The following is a 17,992-nucleotide window of genomic DNA, read 5'->3' on the forward strand; positions in this document are numbered from 1 at the left end:
ATTCGTAAGAGTTCAAGAAGGGGAGAAAATTACCCAAGCTCCGGGACTTAAAAGGATCTGGGTTGATAGATTAAGTACAATTAATTGATCTACTGCCTCCCTTCTTCCCTGCCTCCGCCAGCCTGTGGCTGAGACTCTAGGGGGGAAAGGAGACAAAGGCAGACAGCAGGGAAATGAGCTGCTTTGCCCGAGTCATGGAGTGACCCTGGTCCTTGGCCCCTGGCCTGCAGGAGCCAGCCATCAGTCTGCCCACTCACTCACCTACTGTTCCAGGGAGCAAGACATCAAGGTCACTGATCTGCTATAACCCATCCCTCCCCCACTCACTTGGATCTTCTCTAAGGAAAATGAGGAAGGAAAGATGAGAGCTCTGTCCACACCTCTCCCGCTTGGTACATAAGCACAGCATTGTCATATGGAGCTGCTGCAGGTGGCTGGCTGATAGTCTGGGTGGCTGCTGCAGGTGTGTGATGCTGTGCTGATTTGATCTTCACGTGTGATGATAATTATCCAAGAGCCTGGTGACATACACTTCTAGGAGTCAGACCCGGAGATGACAGGTGGGGGTGAGAGGAAGAAGAAAGAGAACAAGGTGCTGGAGGCTAAGAGGAGGAGGTATTAGGTCTCCTCTGAGTTGCAGCCTAAGTCCCAAAAACTTCCCTGAAGGGAAGCCAGCTGCAATGGTGGCTTCTAGATCTGACTCTGTCACCTTGGAGGAGGCTCTTGATTTCTTGAATTGCAAAACCCAGGCATTGTCCATGTGAGCTGAATGGAGCTTCTGATCCCTCTACCAGGTCAACTAACACTACAGGATCAAGACAAGCTGCCTTACGTTCTGACACATGAACGAGGAGCCAGGACCCAGGACAGAATATAGAGACTCAAAAAAAAAAAAATCAGAACTCCTGTTATCTCTCTCCTCGCCCCACTGGATCCTCCCTCCACTGTGGTCTGCATTTTTACGTCCACAGCATAGCATACCACGTTCAGTCTCCTGATGGGGTAGAAAAGCAAGGTTGAAGGGCTGGGGATGTGGCTCAAGCGGTAATGTCTGTCTGTCTGTCTCTCTCTCTCTTTCTCTCTCTCTCTCTTCTCCTCTAAAAAAAAGAACTAGAATTAAAAAAAAAGAAAAGAAAAGCAAGGTTGAAAACCAGTGGGCAAGGCCTGCAGTTGTCTGGCATGAACTCTGTGCTTTTAGCTACCTCGGCTTCCCTGAGTTCCATTTCCCCATCAGTCAAAGAAGGGTAAATCTTTTCCTCCCATCTGCCATGGCAGGATTCCAAGCAGATGGACCTGTGATCCCCTTGAGATGAGGAGAAAATGTGGGTAGCACCTCACTTCAGAGACAGGAAGGGCACAGGGTTAAAGCAGAGAGCAGCAGATACTGAGAGTGACTGCCTGGAGCCAAGCAGCCAGGACAATAGGAAGGAATGAGGCTGGGGAGTAGGAGGCAGGGACAGTGAGAGAACAGTCCTGGAACAGCTGGACCTTGAACTTGGACAGACTGCAGTGCCACACAGCACTCTTTGAAGGGGCTCAATAACAGCAACCCTCTCCGACTGGCTGTTCTCCTTGGTACCTACCTCGGCCAGGTAGGTAATACAGCATGAGGGAGGCCCTGCAGTCAGTAAGTGATGGCGAGGAAAGAGAAGGGCGAGGCTTCAACTCCACAGACGCCCCTCCCCACCTGCCTGCTCAGGCCAGTGATTCTGAGGCTCTGCTTCTTAGAAGGGACATGTCACCCCAAGTGCATGTCCAAGTGCCAGAAGGAATCTGAAGTCACAATCTGGCACTTCTGGGAGTCTATTTTATTGTTTTTTCCCAGGGTAAGTGATGTTTGTCATGCTTGTATATAAAGGGACAAAGGCTAAACACAAATAATTTTCAGAAGAAAATGTAAGACTTCAAAATAATGTTACACCTGCCTGGGCAGGCCTCTCATTTTGCATCGGGGGAGTCAACACTCTTTCAGGGAAACCAAGCAGATGGGAGGAGAGCAAGGTAGAACGAAAATGTGGTTAGGCAATGATCTTAAACTCCTAGGGAAAGAAAGCGGCATGCACCCGACAGGACAGTCTCACCCAGCAGGGCAGCCTCAGGAACCAGCGCACCAGGCTCAGTGACAGCAGCTGGCTTCAGCTCAACTTCCTGAGAGCAGCACCACACACCAAGGCCCAGCCCCAGGCTGGCAAGGCACAAGGGATGACCAACTCCCTCACGCACAACCCACGTAGCTGGACAACTACCACCAGTCCAACCAAGCCTGGCTGCGGAGGTCAGGGCTGGGAGGTAGAGGGAGGGGGAAGGAGAGCTGTCACACCCTTGGACAGAAGCCATGCTCTCTGCTGACATCTCACAGCACAAGTGACAACGCCTGGGATCAGGGAGAAACCAAACAGAAGGGCACGCGTGTGACTGCAGGTGCATAAGCGGAAGAGCAAGGAAAGAGCCAGAAGAACCAAAAAAAGGGGGAAAAGAGAGCTCCCCCCTGAGGAGAAAAGAGGCCAAAAGAATGGGAGAAGTAGGGACCCAGCCCCTCTCTGGGAAGAAACATCAGAAACTTAGTAAGAGGAGAGGAAAACAGGGGTGGGGACAGAAGATAGCACCTCAGGGAGAAGGAGAGGGGTCACGCACAACAGGGAGAGACACAAAAAAAGACCCCCAGGCAGACACTGGAAGCACATGCCCCCTGCATACTTGCACATGCACATCAAGCCTGGCAGCTTCTGGCATTTCCTGAACCAGGCTAATTTAGGGAGGAGAGCAACTTGGAAGAATCTACTCCACATTTCACAGAAGATTAAGCTGAAGCCCAGAGAAAGGTGGTGATTTGCCAAAGGTCCTGCAGCTATTTGTGAACAACCTGGACTTAGAGCCAGGATTCCTGTCCTACAAATTCTGCTATACCCCATACTTCATAAGTGGCACAGCAAACACCCCACAGGCTGTGGCTGACTCCCATGCCCAATACCTTCTTGGGCACACTCCACAGAACCAAGCAACTTCACTCAACAAGAAGTTGCTCAACAAATAAAATGTGCTCTCCCATCCAGCTTCTTTCTGATCGATTTTGCCCGGATGAAAAATAACAATAGCAGAATGGCATTTCCCATTTAAACTGCTTCCTAGTCTAGAACATTTACTTACCTGTTCCTTACCACAGACCTGGAAAGAAGACAGATATGTAGCATTGTCACATCCGAGGACAGACTCGGGTTAACTGACTCACTCAAAGTCACAAGACTAGTAAGAAGAGGGGCTGGCCCCGCAACCAGGCCTCCTCCTATTCGAAGGCTGTGCCTTTTATCCCATACACCTACAAAGACACCTCAACACCACAGCAGCCTCTTCTTTTACCCAGAGGTTCCCTGATCCTCTCACCTGCCCTTCACCTGCTCATTCCTGATATTCCTGGTCACCCCTATCCCAAGCCCTGGCATCCCCAATCTAGCTACCAAGCCTTTGCTGGCAGGGCAGGAGGTGGCAGAGTTGGAGAGGATGACATGGGAACCTCAGCAGGGCCCACTGGAGAGGAGGCGCACTCTGGCTGACCATCTGTTGCTTAAAGGAAACGGGCTAAAGAGAGCAGCGCTGGCTCTGCGCCATCCCTCCCTCCTCTGCAGACAGCAGCAGAAAGCACTCCCAACACCACGTCTGCCCATCCTGGGAACGTCTCATTCACACACTCATAGACACAGACGGAATGCACGTGGGACCACAGTGGGAACTAGCAACCTACAGCCCCGCCAAGTTAACATGGGGGGCTCCCCTGAGGATTTATAGGGCAAGTTTAGAAGTCTGGAGCAGGAGTGGCTAAACAGAAGGGCAGAAGCCAACTCAGGCCTTTGGGATCTCCTTGTCTCACAACAGTCCCTGAGACCTGCCACCCAAAGTGACCCGCAGGGACCAGAGCTGTCCCTTGAGTTGCTCGGGTATATTCAGGTGTACTTTGACTCTAATTTCAAAGTCAGATCCAGATATTCCGGCTCCCAACATGATCCATGTCAGTGCCATAATCCACCTACTTATCTACACTAGTTTAATGCTATTTAACATTTCAGTGTGTACTTCCTCTCATGGAGACAAATTGAATAAACTGAGAAGCAACTATGTGGAACATTCTATCCTTTTCTATACGGTGCCTCTTTTAAGCTCTCACATCAGATTCGCAGGATTTTCTCACTGGCATTTTTACTGGCCCTAGACATCAGGACTCCAAACTTTAGTCCTGAGCTCTAATCCTCCACATCATCTTCACGTTCTGGCCCTGACCCCATCATTTAGTTGGATGTTCTTCAGCCCATTTAGGGACCACAGCAGGCCTTTTGCCCCAAAGGGAGTGCCTGAAAGCCATAAGGGCTTCAGCCCCCATTGGAACTTCATCTCTTCCGGGCAGCTTTCCTTGGCCTTCCCAGGAAGCATTAAGTGATCACCCCTCTGCATATAGAGCCTCTATTTACAGGTCCTCCACCTGGCAGTGTATCAGCCTCCTCCCTGCACAGCAGGCTCCCTGAGGGCACTGTTGCTCATCTGTGCATTCTCAAAGCACATAGTAGGTGCTCAGTAACAGCTTACAAACAGGTCCAGGTGAAAAGAGCGGCAAAATCAAAGCTCTTCTGCCCATTCCTGCCACTGATAAGCCTCTTAGGAACTCTGCACAATAGGGCTCTGTCAGCTTAGCAGAACTATTGTCATCTTCAGATGATAGGGAAATTCTAAAGTGGCTTGCCCCTCCAATAGGCTTTGTTACTTTGCCAGTCATGCAGAACACTGCTGGTAAAATGTGGGAGACAGACACCTGAAAGACAGTACCACTTTCAGACCAGCTATGAACTAGAATCGACTAGCAGCTAAGATCTCACCAGCCACATAGAGAGCAGTCTGTTCTGTTCAGCTAGTATGGGATCAAATGTGGGGTTGTGAGGTCAGATGCATGCACACGTACTCAAACTCACACTCACACACTACTTGGCTAAGATGTATTCTCCTGGGCTTGTTCAGTGCTTTGTTAAAATATGAATATCCTTCAATTCTCTCTAATTGTGGGTGGAATAAGCCCGAGGCCATCAACTTATAAAACTTCACTTGCAAAACAGTCATTTAGAACTCAGATTGAAATCAGAAAAGGATTATACTGAAGTGGGTCCCATAAAAGCTCACTTAAACTGCAGGGTAGTGGCAGGCTTGTTTCTCAGGCAAGAATGGCTATATTAAGGGCTAAAAAAAACCTTTCCAGGCCAGACCCATTGCAGGAGTCCAAGCCCAGGCCCAGTTATATAGAGCAGCCCACCTCACCACCTTTGCTGTGGACAGCAGAGACGTTTAGTGGGAAGGCCTGGGCTGGAGGTAAAGCGTGTGGTTCTTGCTGAAAAAAGCCTCTCTGCAGCCCCCTCTATAAAACAAGGACCCCTCTGCACCCATCTCCCTCTAGGAATACAAAATGAAGCAACAGAAGAATGAATGGATAAAGAGAATTTGATTATATATATATATATATATATAAATTATTACCCCAAAATAATAATAACTTTATGATATTTGCCAGTAAAGGGATGGAACTAGAGACTATCATGCTAAAAGAAATAAGCCAGTCCTGAAAAATCTAAGGGTGAACGTTTTCTCTGCTATGCAGAAGCTAATCCACAATAAGCGGGGGGAGGGATAAAAAAACAAATAGAAGATAGGTGGGGTAGACAAAGGGGAATAAAGGGAAGGAATGGGGGAATGGAATAAAGAAAATTAATGGAACAAATCAGATATAATATTCCTATGTACATAAATAAATATACCATAGTGAATCTTACCATCATGTACATCCTCCAGAAATTAATTTAAAAAAATAACTATAGGTAAATGTAGAAAGATCAGTAGAGTAGAAGAAAGGGGCCGGGGGCAGAGGAAGGGAAGGGGAAGAACTGGGGACTGAATTAGAACAAAATATATTCCGTATTTTTATAATTGTGTTCCAAAATAGATTCTACTGTCATGTATAACTAGAAAGAACCAATAAAAAATAAGAATAATTAAAAAAAAAAAAAAGGAAAAAGAAAACATAATAGAAAGTGAAAGCTCTGGGAAATGAGAAGGAAAGGAGAGGACTGGGAAGAAAGGGAAGGACCGCCAGACCTCCCCTCTCCAGGGCAGGGTTAATCTCCATAGAACCTGCCATCTTCTCTCCCAGAGTATTAACCAAAGGACAATTCTGTCCCAACCACCAAAGCTCTCACGCTCCCACATGCCCCCCCAGTCACTGTGCCCTCTGCTTCCAGGACGTACCCACAGTCCACCCAGCAGATGGTGCCTTGTCCTTTCACTGCCTGGGCCACAGTGGACAATAACCTGAGATGATTTTCAGCTGCTGCCTCTGTAAAAAAACAAAACATTAAACATTTGTATCTAGGGGTTCTGGAAGAACAGCAGAAGGGAAAGGCCTCTCATTGGTCCAGTGACAGTCCCTGTGGATCTGGACAAAGCACCTGGCTACTATTACAGGATGCAGGGTCTTGGGGACCAGCCTCTGTGGCCAGTGTTTGATACCGACACCCTACAGACCTCTGATCACCTTCCCACGTGTATCCCTAGTCAGCAAGCTCACTCAAAAGGCCCGCCAGGCAGATGCAGGCAGGGAAAGCAATCTGTTGCCTCTCCCACCAAAACCCAACCGATATGTCCCAAAGCCAAGCAGAAATGATGTCTGAATTATAAGCCTCCGCGGATCTTCTCTTCCAGTGTGGATAATGGTAGCTGTTTGTAGATACAAAAAAAAAAAAAAAAAGCTGATCCTTTCAGACACCAATAAAAAGCATCATGCAAGAAATACTCCTGAGCCTTCAGAGGAGGCCCTCCCAGGAAGCCATGGCCAGGCAGGAGGAGGGCAAGCCACTCCTAAAGTGCAGGCAGGGGTGAGGCAATAAAGGACAGCAATACAGAAGTACCCCACCACCTGTCCCAACCCTGCCTTTCAGTCACAGAAAGGGAGGGAAGAAAAAATTCAGCTTCTCTGATGCTCAGAAAACCCACTGGGGTCACAAGACTTGTGTGACAGGTGTGGGCAAGGGGGCAGGGGGCTGAGATAACTGCCCAGGCTTCACCCCCAGCACTCCAAAGCAGGAAGGAGACTGGAAAGTCAGCAGCACGGGGAGCTCTACCGTCAGGAAACTGAGGCAAGGCTAGACTCTCACTCTTGCTGTAAAAGGCCCTGTCTGTGCCTTACACTGATCTCAAAGTCCTCTGTCACTGCAGCATTAACCAATTTCTTCCTATCCTCCATCAGAGGACACCAGAAGCAGAGGCAACTTAAGGGTCCAGCTCTGCCACCCCTAGAAAGGAGACCTCAGGCAAGTCAGTTACTCCCTGTTAGCTCCAAGGACCTCAACTGTAAACTGGTTGCTATCAGACAGAGTGCACAACCTCCCCTGTGGCAAGGAAGCGAATGAAATTGTCTCATAAAAGTACTGTGTGTGTCATAAAAGCACCTTGTATCCTGAGAAGGAGCCGAGCATCCTTCTTCACTGACAACCAACCCAGCTCCAGGAATGTCTAAGGGAGGGAGCCAGGTTTATTCAGAGGCCCATACCTGGACCTCCAGAGAAACACTGCTTCCTCCCTGCCTCAGTTTCCCCCTTGCCTCAGTTTCCCTGCTATTCCTGATAGCAGAGGAAGGCTCCTCACATTCTAGGCTTCCAAAAGCAAACTCAGGGAGTGTGTGTGCCAGGCCCTTGTAAAAGGAAGGAGCAGCAAGTGGCCACAAGAATGGCCATGTGCCACGGACACTTGGGGAGCACAGGATTCAGGAGGGTCACGCGTCCAAAACATCCATCAGCCACAAGTGCCAATGATGTCGAGGATGAACTGCCAGGGAGAGCTGTGCCCAGAGCTGGCCAGCTACTGGCTGCTGCTTCTTCAGGAGCACAGAAAACTTGACATCCTCGGGAGCTGCAAAAAAACCCTTCACTCTGCTGGAACAAGATCAACCGTCAGCCACTTGCCCTTCCCAAAGTTGCTGCCAAGAGCCAGGCCAACCTCTCTCTGTGTCCACAGTGCCCTTGCCAGCCTCAAGGTCAGAAGACAGGCAGGCTGTTGCTCCTGCCCCAGTGAAGCTGCCATGCCGAGCTTAGGGCCCACTCCAAAGCCAGTCTTGCATGTCTTGTGTCTGACCCCAGAGGGAGACAGATGGGGACCGGGCAGGGCCAGGGCTGCTGGCCTGGGTGAGTGCCTCCACACTTGGGACTGATTCAGCTGGCAACAGGCAAACTCAGGCAGCTCATCAATAGCTCCAGCAAAGCATACCCGGGTGAGGCTCAACGCTGCCCGTGCAGGAAGCCAGTGTCCATCCCACTGTGGTTTACTGTCCTCCCAAGGTAGTGAGGGGCTCCAGAGCACTTTCCCAAGGAGTATTCATAATCAAGAATTGAAATGACACTCGGGACGCAAAAACAGCTGAACAAATGCCTGTATGTAACTCTGCCCCAATCTTCACTGACACTCTAACATCCCAGGACCCTCCCTCAGTGGCCTTAATCCTAAGGTCTCCCTTACCACCTGTACCCCCACCCATCTTACAGAGCAACAGATTGCTCTCGTGCACTCTATCTGATGGCAACCAGTTTACAGTTTATGGATGATGACAAGATCAGGAGAGACACTCACCGGATTTGGAGTAAAGCACCAGTACGTTATTCCGGGTCCTGAGAATTTTTTTCAAGTCCTTGGGGTCAGAGATCCTCTCAATGAGCGAGGAGACCTTTGTGGAGGATAGCCACGTAGGAAGGACTACCTGTGGATCAAGAAGCCATGGACCATGAGTCCCAGTTCCCAGCCTGGCTCAGGGGAGAATCAGTGCCTAGGTACGTGGCACCAAGAGCACATTTTCCTTCTAAGGAATGAGGTTACCAAACCTTCTCAGGGCACCACCATACCCGCCTCTTCACCTCCAGAGGCACCTCCCTGCCCACTCCCAGTCTCCACCTCGCCCTCCCGCTCCACACACTTTATGAGGCTAGATGGATGGTGTGGGTACACAGGCATACAATGTTATCACCCCAATAGAAAGCTCCTGGGAGGTCAATGTCTGTAACTGTATACATTTCCCAAATGCCACACACTGGTGCCATATGAAAACTCCATCCACTTAGAAGCACTAAGCAGAAAACCACAGAGAATCAAGATCTCCCCTTTGTGTTTGGGATGGGAATGGACGAAAGGTGTTAGTTTTTATCACTCAGCTAAGAGATCTCAGCACTGAAAAATATTCCTAGGGGAAAAAAATTAAAAAGGACACACAATAAGAAAAATAAGTGAATGAATCCATTAGGTACAAGAGCCAAATTAAAAAAACACACATACACACAAAGGGAGAAAACTAAGGAAAAGAAAGTATCCAAAAAAAAAAGAAAAAGAAAATGTTGTAATATGAAGGGTGTGTCTTCAGCTGAGAGAGCACAGCATCGTGAACAAAAAAAGACCCTCACCAAGGTACAGTACTGTGGACAAAGAGGATATCATATAAGCTTCAAAAGGGAAAATGCACCCCAAAAGACAATGAAATGATGCCTTCACAATTCTAAAGAAGCATGATAACCAAATGGAATTCTATAACCAGCCAAACTGTCGTGAGCATAGATTTACTCATGCAGACCAAAGATATCAGATTTGCAAAATTTACCACCAACACACTCTTTCTCAGGAAGCCACTGGGATTCATGCTGTGGCAAAATAAGAAAGGAAAAATGAGACCAACATGGAACCTAGGATCTAGCAGATCAGAGACAAGAAGAATTACCATAATGATGGTGAAGAGATGTCCTGGGACAACAGAGGCTACAGAGCGACCAGTCTGGACTGGAACAAGGTCAGAAATCATAGAGGGATGTGATCAGTAAAAAGGGGCAACTCGAGACTATTTGATGTGTTCCACAATACTGAGAAGAGTTTTGATTTCTGTCAGAAAATTTTAAAAACAAAGAATCTGATCAAAATTACACAGCTAATAAGGCCAGCCAGGACATCTGAATCCCAGTCTCTCTGCTCGCCCCCATGCCTCTCAGTCTACGGCTTCTTGGTAGACAGAGGTCTAGAGTTGAGTCTGGGCTCTACCACTCTACAACCAAGATTCCAGGCAACATCACTCAACTTCCAGGGGCCTCATGACTCACATCTGACCTGGGGATAATACCTCCTTCGTGAGACTGCTGTGTGGATGAGATGGGAGGACTTAGTGAACATGCTTTATAAATCATATAAGCTGTCAATATCAGTTACCATAATATATAACACAAATTTCCATCTCAGCAGAGTGGAAGACAGAAAACATGACCATACTCCAGTGTTTCTAAACCATCTACCATTGGGATCCAGAGGTCCTTCTCCCCAGAGTACAACCTTCCAAGAGGAAGACAAGGAATTGGGCTGGGTTGTGGCTTGCCTAGTAAGGCACTAAGTTCAATTCTCAGCACTGCATATAAAAAAATTAATTAAATAAAGGTCTATTGACAACTAAAAGGATATTAAAAAAAAAAAAGTCGAGGAATTATTTCTCCTTCAGTCTACCCTGCCCATCCTGCCCAACCTGGACGCAATGCTTGAGGACCCACTGCCCTTGTGCAACCTTAAAAGTGTACCAAAAAGCTCCTCCAACTTGATTAGTATGTGTTATCCAACTGCTCCCAGGGAGCTAATGAACTTCAGTCTAAAATGTCCATAGCTCAATGCACATGGTGATGAGAGAGAAGGAAAAAAAAAAAAAAAAAATCTGTTTAAAAAACAGATTGCCTTGCTGCTGTTTTTAATCCTCAGATAATCTGACCAGTCAAGAAAAACAACTGCCCTGGCCCAGGACTCTGACCTCTAGGCCAGCCCTTCCTGAGCCTGGCAGGCACCTACTTTTGGAACCTTGGAGAAGGAAAAGGGAAGACCTGCCCAGGCAGAGGCATGCAGCTGGGCCTCAGGGACAACCATGTCCACACAAGAAACCACAGGAGCCTGTCTCCGGCACAGCTTAGCTTCCTTCCTATAAAACCAGTCAATCCCTCAGGTCATCTGACCAAAGGCCACCTGAGATTAAACAAGCCACTTTCCAGCCAGCCACCAAAGCCTCTAACCCAATGTTTACCATGACACAGTAGAGAATTTAAGCTCCACAGGAAATACACTGAGCAAATTGACTTTGCCTGAAACCTATTACCAGTCATGAAGCTGGGCTGACAGGGGGCACTCCCTGCAGTCTGCCTGCTGGTCTCCATGAAGGGTCTGTCTCCCCACCCTCACCTCCACCCCCATGATTAAGAACTCTAGAGGGCAGGGTCCACGGAAAGCCCTCAGGAAATGTTTGTCCAGCTTAATAAACATGACAAATCACATCCATTAACACACTGACCTGCAGAGGTTTCCTACCAAGAGTAGGTCAGAAAGAAGGCTAGTACATGGCAGGTGTCAGGAGCCCTGGAAGGGACCACAGAACCTGGAAAGACCAACACACAGTGAGGGTCGGGGTTGGAGCCAGTGAAAGAGCAGGGGGCTGGCCTGGGAGTCCATGGTCTGGGCAGGAAGCAGGTGGGAGCATGGCTGGCCAGTTAACAAAGGGGTGCAGGAATGAGTGTGGGACTGTATAGACTCATCAAGCCACTGGGCTGGTGGTATAAGGACCAGCTGGGCAGCTACCCCAGTGGAGAAAAAAGGGTCAATCCAAATGCCATGGAGGGACAAACTACAGATTCAATGACTGCTCACAGGTAAGCGAGGAAGAAAGATGAAAAGCCCAAATGCCTCTGAGGAATCTGGGCTAGAAGACCGGAACCCATAGCTAAAGGTGGGAGAGTGGGAACAGTAGCTGAGGAGGCTTTTCTCTTGGGGTAAGGCTCAAGGTGGAGACGTGTGAGCAAGAAGGCACCCAAAGAGGGTGAGCCACAGAATGTCTGAAGTCTCTGTGGGTGGGCCAGAGGAGCAGACAACCAAGAGGGAGGTGAGAAGGCGGCTCTCAGACCCCACCTGACAAGAGACACAGGAAAGGCAGGCCAGACTGAGTGGTGAGGGGCTGGGAAGGGGCCCAAGGCTTAGCAAGGTCCCCAGGACATCTGGGAGAATTTCAGATGGGGAGGGTTTGGTAGCAGGCTGCTGAGCAGTCACATCCAGTGCAAGAGCTAGTGACAAAGGAGGGGTGAGAAGGCCCAGCAGGGTCAAGAGGAGGGGCTGTCTCCTCCAAGACTGAGCCCGCAGGCATTCCTGGGCACAAAAGAAGGAGGATTTGCCTAGAGAAGCAGGATTTGAAGGTCTGAAAGGGAGAGGGGAAAACAATGGGGATAGCAAGATCCAGACAGAATCCAGGAAGACGTGGTCCAAAGAGCTCAGATGTGAGGCCTCAGGTTCTGAGGTAGGGAGGGATGACAGGCCCTCTGTCCCCTCAGACAGACCTCACCCTAGCCAGCAACCTCAGAGGTGGGCAAGAGGGAGGCACTTCCTCCCTCCCTATAAGCCCAAGGGGACTTCCTCAGGCCACTTAACATTCCAGGTTCTCCACTCCTGCCTGCTTAACCTTTCAGTGTGCACGCTCCTTCCTTTCCAGGAGATGCAGCTCCAGTGAGCCTGGATGGCCAGCCCAGGGCCTTCCTGCAGACTCCATAAGTCACAACCCACAAACCTCAGTAACAACAATAACTAGAGCTACAATAACGACATTAATGATGCAAAGACTGTCTATTCTTTTGTCGCACCCTCTGGGGAAAGCGTGGTATTGGACAGGTGCTCCCAGCCAGCCTGCTTGCCTGTGTTTGGCAGGCTCTTCACATTCGAAGTCAGAGGCTCTAGAGGTGGAGAAAAAGGCTCCCCTTTGTTCACCATGCAAACTTGTCTGTCTACACCAGTCACTGCCTGCTTCCTGCTTATCAGCCCTCCAATTTACCTTGGGACTGAGCTGACACTCATAAAACATCTCCACAGTGCAGGTCAAACACTGCAAAGGACCCTGTCCCCCTTTTCTGCTGCCGGGGGAACAGAGGCCCCAAGGCCAGATCCTGCTTGTATCAGAAAACCAGCCCTCTACCCAGTTACAGTATCAGATCCCCAATCTGTCACAGCACAGCACTAGCACCCTCCCCTCCCCCACACTAGGCCCCTTCCACCATCTTCCTGCCTCCATCAAAGTACAAGGCTCTCTTCAGAGCCCAGGAAGCACCCCGCATGCCTACATGCTGGTCCAATGGTAGCGTTCCTTCCTCCTGTACCAGGTATCTGTCCATCTCCAGCCACCCAGCTCGCATGTCTCTAAGCTCTGCCTTCCTCCTCTCCCTTTGCCGGCTCCCAGACACTGTGGAAAGTGCACTGACTTTGAAGTTGGACAGAGCTGGGTGAACTTAGGTGTCACCATTTATAGTATGATGACCTCAGGCTTGTGATAGACCTCTGAGTGTCATCTACGGCCGGAGGATAGAGAGGATACCACCAATGCCTACAATGAGGAGGGAAAAGGATACGACAACCCTAACATAATGCTCAGCACATGGAAGAACATAATAATTAAATACCTTTATGACTACTATTAATAAGCAAGGACAACAGAAAAGCAGGACCACCTCTTCCTCTCTAGGGCCCTGCCTGCAATCAGGCAAAACAGCAAGTCCAGGCAGGAAGGAGCACACACGTACGCACATTTAGCACCAAAGAGCCTGGTGGCGTCAGCCAACTGCACAGCGACCCAGATCGAGAGGTCGCCCAGCACATTTGGAGTGTGCTTTCCAGGAATCACGTGCATTGGCTCTTTGACCCCTCATCATAGCCCAGGGAGTGGGTGCTCACCTCTCTACAGATAAGGAGACAGAGGCTCTGAGGTTACAGTACCAGGGTCTGACAGTAGGCGAGCAGAAGAGACCACCAGCTCCTGCCTAGGTAGGTCCTGTCCTCATAACCAGGAGAAGCCCAGATCTCCCACAACCATGGCAAGGAGGTCCCCAGGGGAATTTATACTAAACCTTTTTGGGGCAAGCCCAGAGGATCCTGGGGTCTGCCAGGGGCCTCAGGGACAAAGCATTAAGATCCTACATGTGGAAATTTCTCCAGATCTGAACCCAGAGACCACGTCCAGGAATGGGCACTCTTTCCTTTCCACCTCGCCCTGGCCTCGTGCCCACTCCCAAATTGTGCACTCGGCACACACTCTTCCATCAGCCGAATGAGCCGGCTACCCACCCACCATCACCACTAGACTTAAAGAGTCGTACAATTGTGGAGAATAATCAGGGAGAACAGTCCATGCACGTTACACCCTCCGCTTTAAAAAGCTCCGTCTCCGGGGCGTGTGCCAGCGCCCTCATATTCGCTGTAACCAGCAAAGCCGTCTGTCATTATAGATTTACTTTCTGCTGCAGATCCTGAAGCCAGAGACAGTTAATTACGTAAAAGTGGCTTGCTAACAAAGGAAGATTTAGGGACAGAAATTTAACATTTAGGAGAAGGGGTGGAGGTGGGCAGCAACTCGACCTTTTTAGTGCTCTGTCACCTGAAAAAAGATACCCTTCTCATGCTGGGAGCTGTGAAGAAACTGGTTTAATTTAGTTTAACCCACATTTTGCTCAAAATAGCTTTGAAATGTCAGACTCTAAAAGTCTAGAAGCTGAAGAAGCTAGTGGTGAAGGGACTCAAGGAAAAGGTTAAAAACAGATGAGGTCTGAACCCGAAGTCAGAGGACTTGAGCTAGATGAGAACTTAGAGCTCAGGATTTGGAGACAGAGCAATGTACTTGGAGTCAAACCCAAGTTTAATTCTGACCTTGACAGTTACTGGCTCCAACTTTGGACCAGTCATCTCTCCGTGAAATCTTGGTTTCCTCCTCTGGAAAATGGGGGTGCTCAAAGTGACTTCCAAAGTTTCTTTCCTACTGTGACTTCTGGGACACTTGACTTGAAGGCTACCAGAGGTGATCGCATCTTGTGAAGAAGCTACTGATTCCCTGGGCATGTGGCTACCCACAATAAAAGCCTCACTTCTCAGTCTCCCTTGGAGCAAGTGTGGCCATATGGCAAAATTCCAGTCCCTGGAATGTAGGCCCAGGTGTTCATGGTCACTTTTAGGAACTCTCCCTAAAAGACATCTGATATGAGTCTTCTTAGTCCCTTCCTTCTTCCTCCTGCTGGAATTTAGACAAGACAGCCAAAACTCAAGAAGCCACCTTGAGACCATGAGAAGGACTTACTAAAGATGTGGAGTTAACAACAGAGAAAGACTGTCTCCCCAACACCACACAGGGACACACTGGCCCAGCAACATCCCTTCTATAGGAGTAAAATAAATAGTCTTTTTAAGGCACTATTATTCTGGATCTTCTGGCCCATATACAGATAGATTAGAATACCTACTCAAACAAAAGCCTTAACTAGAAAGAAATATTAACATCTGTTTCAGTGGGGATACTTCAAAGTGCCTAAGGCATCAAATCTTGCATTATACTTTAGATAAATTGTTTATAAGGAAGGAGACAGAGAGACTGACAAGGGATTGATCTGCCCTGTGTTCCTCCCAAGTCTCCAGGTTTTCCCTGACCCTATTATTATCAGGTATCTTGGCCATCTCATAACAGCTACCCACAAATGTCAAGACAATTAACTCTCCAGTCTCCTTACCTCAGCCTTTTTCTATTAAAGGGACCCTCCAGGAGACTCAGGCCAGGATGTCTCTTGCAAGTGAATGCTTTTGAGTTGGGCTGATTGGTTTCCCTATATAGAAATCCTCTCACATGTCATCTTCAGATGAGCCAAGGACTCAAAATCACCTGAGATGGCTAGACTCAGTTGGACCCAGAAGGCTGTGGGATCTTGATATGTTAATACTTATAAATCCACATCCTCTGTCCTACCCATTTCATCTTGGACAGCTCCAATCACTAAAATGCTTAAATTCCTCCACTTCCCACACCAACTATCAGGCAATCACACTCTAAAGATGGCAAATACATCCCCTTGTAGGACCCTCCAGGTGAAATACCCCAAGCCCTCACACATGAGATCTCAAATCCCTCTCCAGCCTGAAGGATCTTCCCTAGATACTGCCATCTCCAAGACATCAGAGCTCATTCCACTGCTGGGGAACAACGTTACCACTTGAAAAGAGTAATGGGCTACATTGTACTATAATTTATCTTTGGAAATAAATACCAATGCTCTCATAATTCAAAATCCAGGAAATTAATCTCAACACATATCTTCACTGGTGGGCTACAGTTTCAAAATTTAAAAAAAAAAAAAAAAAAGATTAAGAAGCACCATTAGTTTATCTCTTAAAATATTGGGTCCAACTGCCATATACTGTGACAAACACATAAACTACACAATTCTTTTGGAAAGCTAATTGACATAATGCATCAGGTATCTTGAAAATATTTGTACTCTTTGATTTTATAATTCCACTTCTGGGAATCTGCCTTGAGGAAATTAGCAGAAGTTCTGACACAGAAATGACTCATACAACCCTATTTGGAAGATCCAAGACCTGTAAACAACTCAAATGTCCATCAGCAGAGGAATGGTTATACAAAGTGGAAAATAATACAGACATGCTTTCAAAGATGGTGCAATGCAAAAGATATTTGCCTTAATGTTAAATTTTTGAAAAGCAGAATTCAAAATACACATGGTATGACCACAACCATAAGCAAACAAAATTACACTTGGAAAAAAACTGGTAAGGGAAAAAAATGCAAGGTTTTGTCCCTGGATACTATATAGTCTTTCCCTTTCTCTAATCTTCCAACTTGCCATAATAAGTATCCAATTTAAATATATAAACAGTAGCCACTTGGCTACTGTTATGAAAATAACAGTCTCAAAGTATCTCCCCACAGAAAATACAACTTTACAGTGGATAAACAGGGCAGAAACCCCCTCTACTAAAGGGCCAACGTTACCAACACCAGTGATGGGTCAAATTGACATCACATGCCTCCTGCTATAATGCACCGAATGGAAAAAACCATCAAAAACCAAACTGAGAAAAATTCTTCAAAAATGTCATGGCCACAAAAGACTAAGCACTGTTCCAAGTTAAACGCAACTAAAGAACAACAACTAAATGCAATGTGTGATTTGAACTGAGTAATGAATCTGTGAGTCCCTCTGTATCTGTGGATTCCTCATCTATATATTCAACCAACTTTGGATGGAAAAACAAATTTTGATTTTCATCTATATTGAACAGGAATACTTATTTTTCTTATTATGATTCCTAAACAGTATAAGTTAACAACTATTTTCAAAGCATTTTCAACTGAACCAAGCATTACCAGTGAGCTAGAGATGATGATGTCATAAAGTGTATGTGTAGCTTTTAGGCAAGTACTACACCATCTTATTTAAGGAACCTGGGCATCCATGAATTTTGTTATCTGTAGCGGTTCCTGGAACCAATCCCCCAAAGATACCGAAGGGCCATTGTACTATCTTTCTGATTTTAACCGCTACAGTGTGGTTATGAAAGCATGTCCCTGCACTTTAGGAAATACAGTCATGCATCATTTAACCTACAGGAATCAGTTCTAGGAAGTGCAAACCATCACTGAACAAAACATGTGCACAAGACTGTACTGAAGTATTTATGGGGCAAAGGATATTATATGTAAACTTTACATATGTAGAGGAAGAACACAATCAAACAGATGTGATAAAATACTAATATTCATGGAAACCGAACAAAGGAGATTTGAGAATCCTTTGTATTTTTCTTGCACCTCTTCTATAAGTCTGGCACTATTTCCAAACAAGAGGGGATGAATGTTGAGAGCCACAATTTAGTGAGAATGACACCTGGCATTTTGCTAGAGGGAATGGTTGAAAGGTGACCCTGCTCTGGGATTAGGGCGGCTCCAGGATTAGGGCGGATCCTGCTGGGACAGAGGTGAGGCAAAGAACCTCACCCCACCACTGGTACCAAGACCAAATTTGGGGGCCAATTAGGGCGCATTCTGCTGCCTCGGGCGCCCGGGACTTTGGAGTTCCCGTGCACTTCTAGTGGG

The 17,992-nt window shown here is 47.5% G+C and overlaps 1 protein-coding gene across 1 annotated transcript in view; it reads right to left on the reverse strand.

The window, feature by feature from the left end:
* The window catches only part of Pdia5 (protein disulfide isomerase family A member 5), a 90,106-nt gene that overhangs the window by 58,764 nt on the left and 13,350 nt on the right, over positions 1-17,992 (reverse strand). Inside the window, exons 2-3 of the mRNA XM_027936098.2 lie at positions 8,650-8,776; positions 6,277-6,364 (exon numbers count right to left, since the gene is read on the reverse strand). Coding sequence (XP_027791899.2) covers positions 6,277-6,364; positions 8,650-8,776 — 215 coding nt within the window. The remainder of the gene's footprint in view (positions 1-6,276; positions 6,365-8,649; positions 8,777-17,992) is intronic.

This window comes from Marmota flaviventris, chromosome 8 (genome assembly GCF_047511675.1).
Source record: "Marmota flaviventris isolate mMarFla1 chromosome 8, mMarFla1.hap1, whole genome shotgun sequence".
In the NCBI taxonomy this organism is placed as follows: domain Eukaryota; kingdom Metazoa; phylum Chordata; class Mammalia; order Rodentia; family Sciuridae; genus Marmota; species Marmota flaviventris.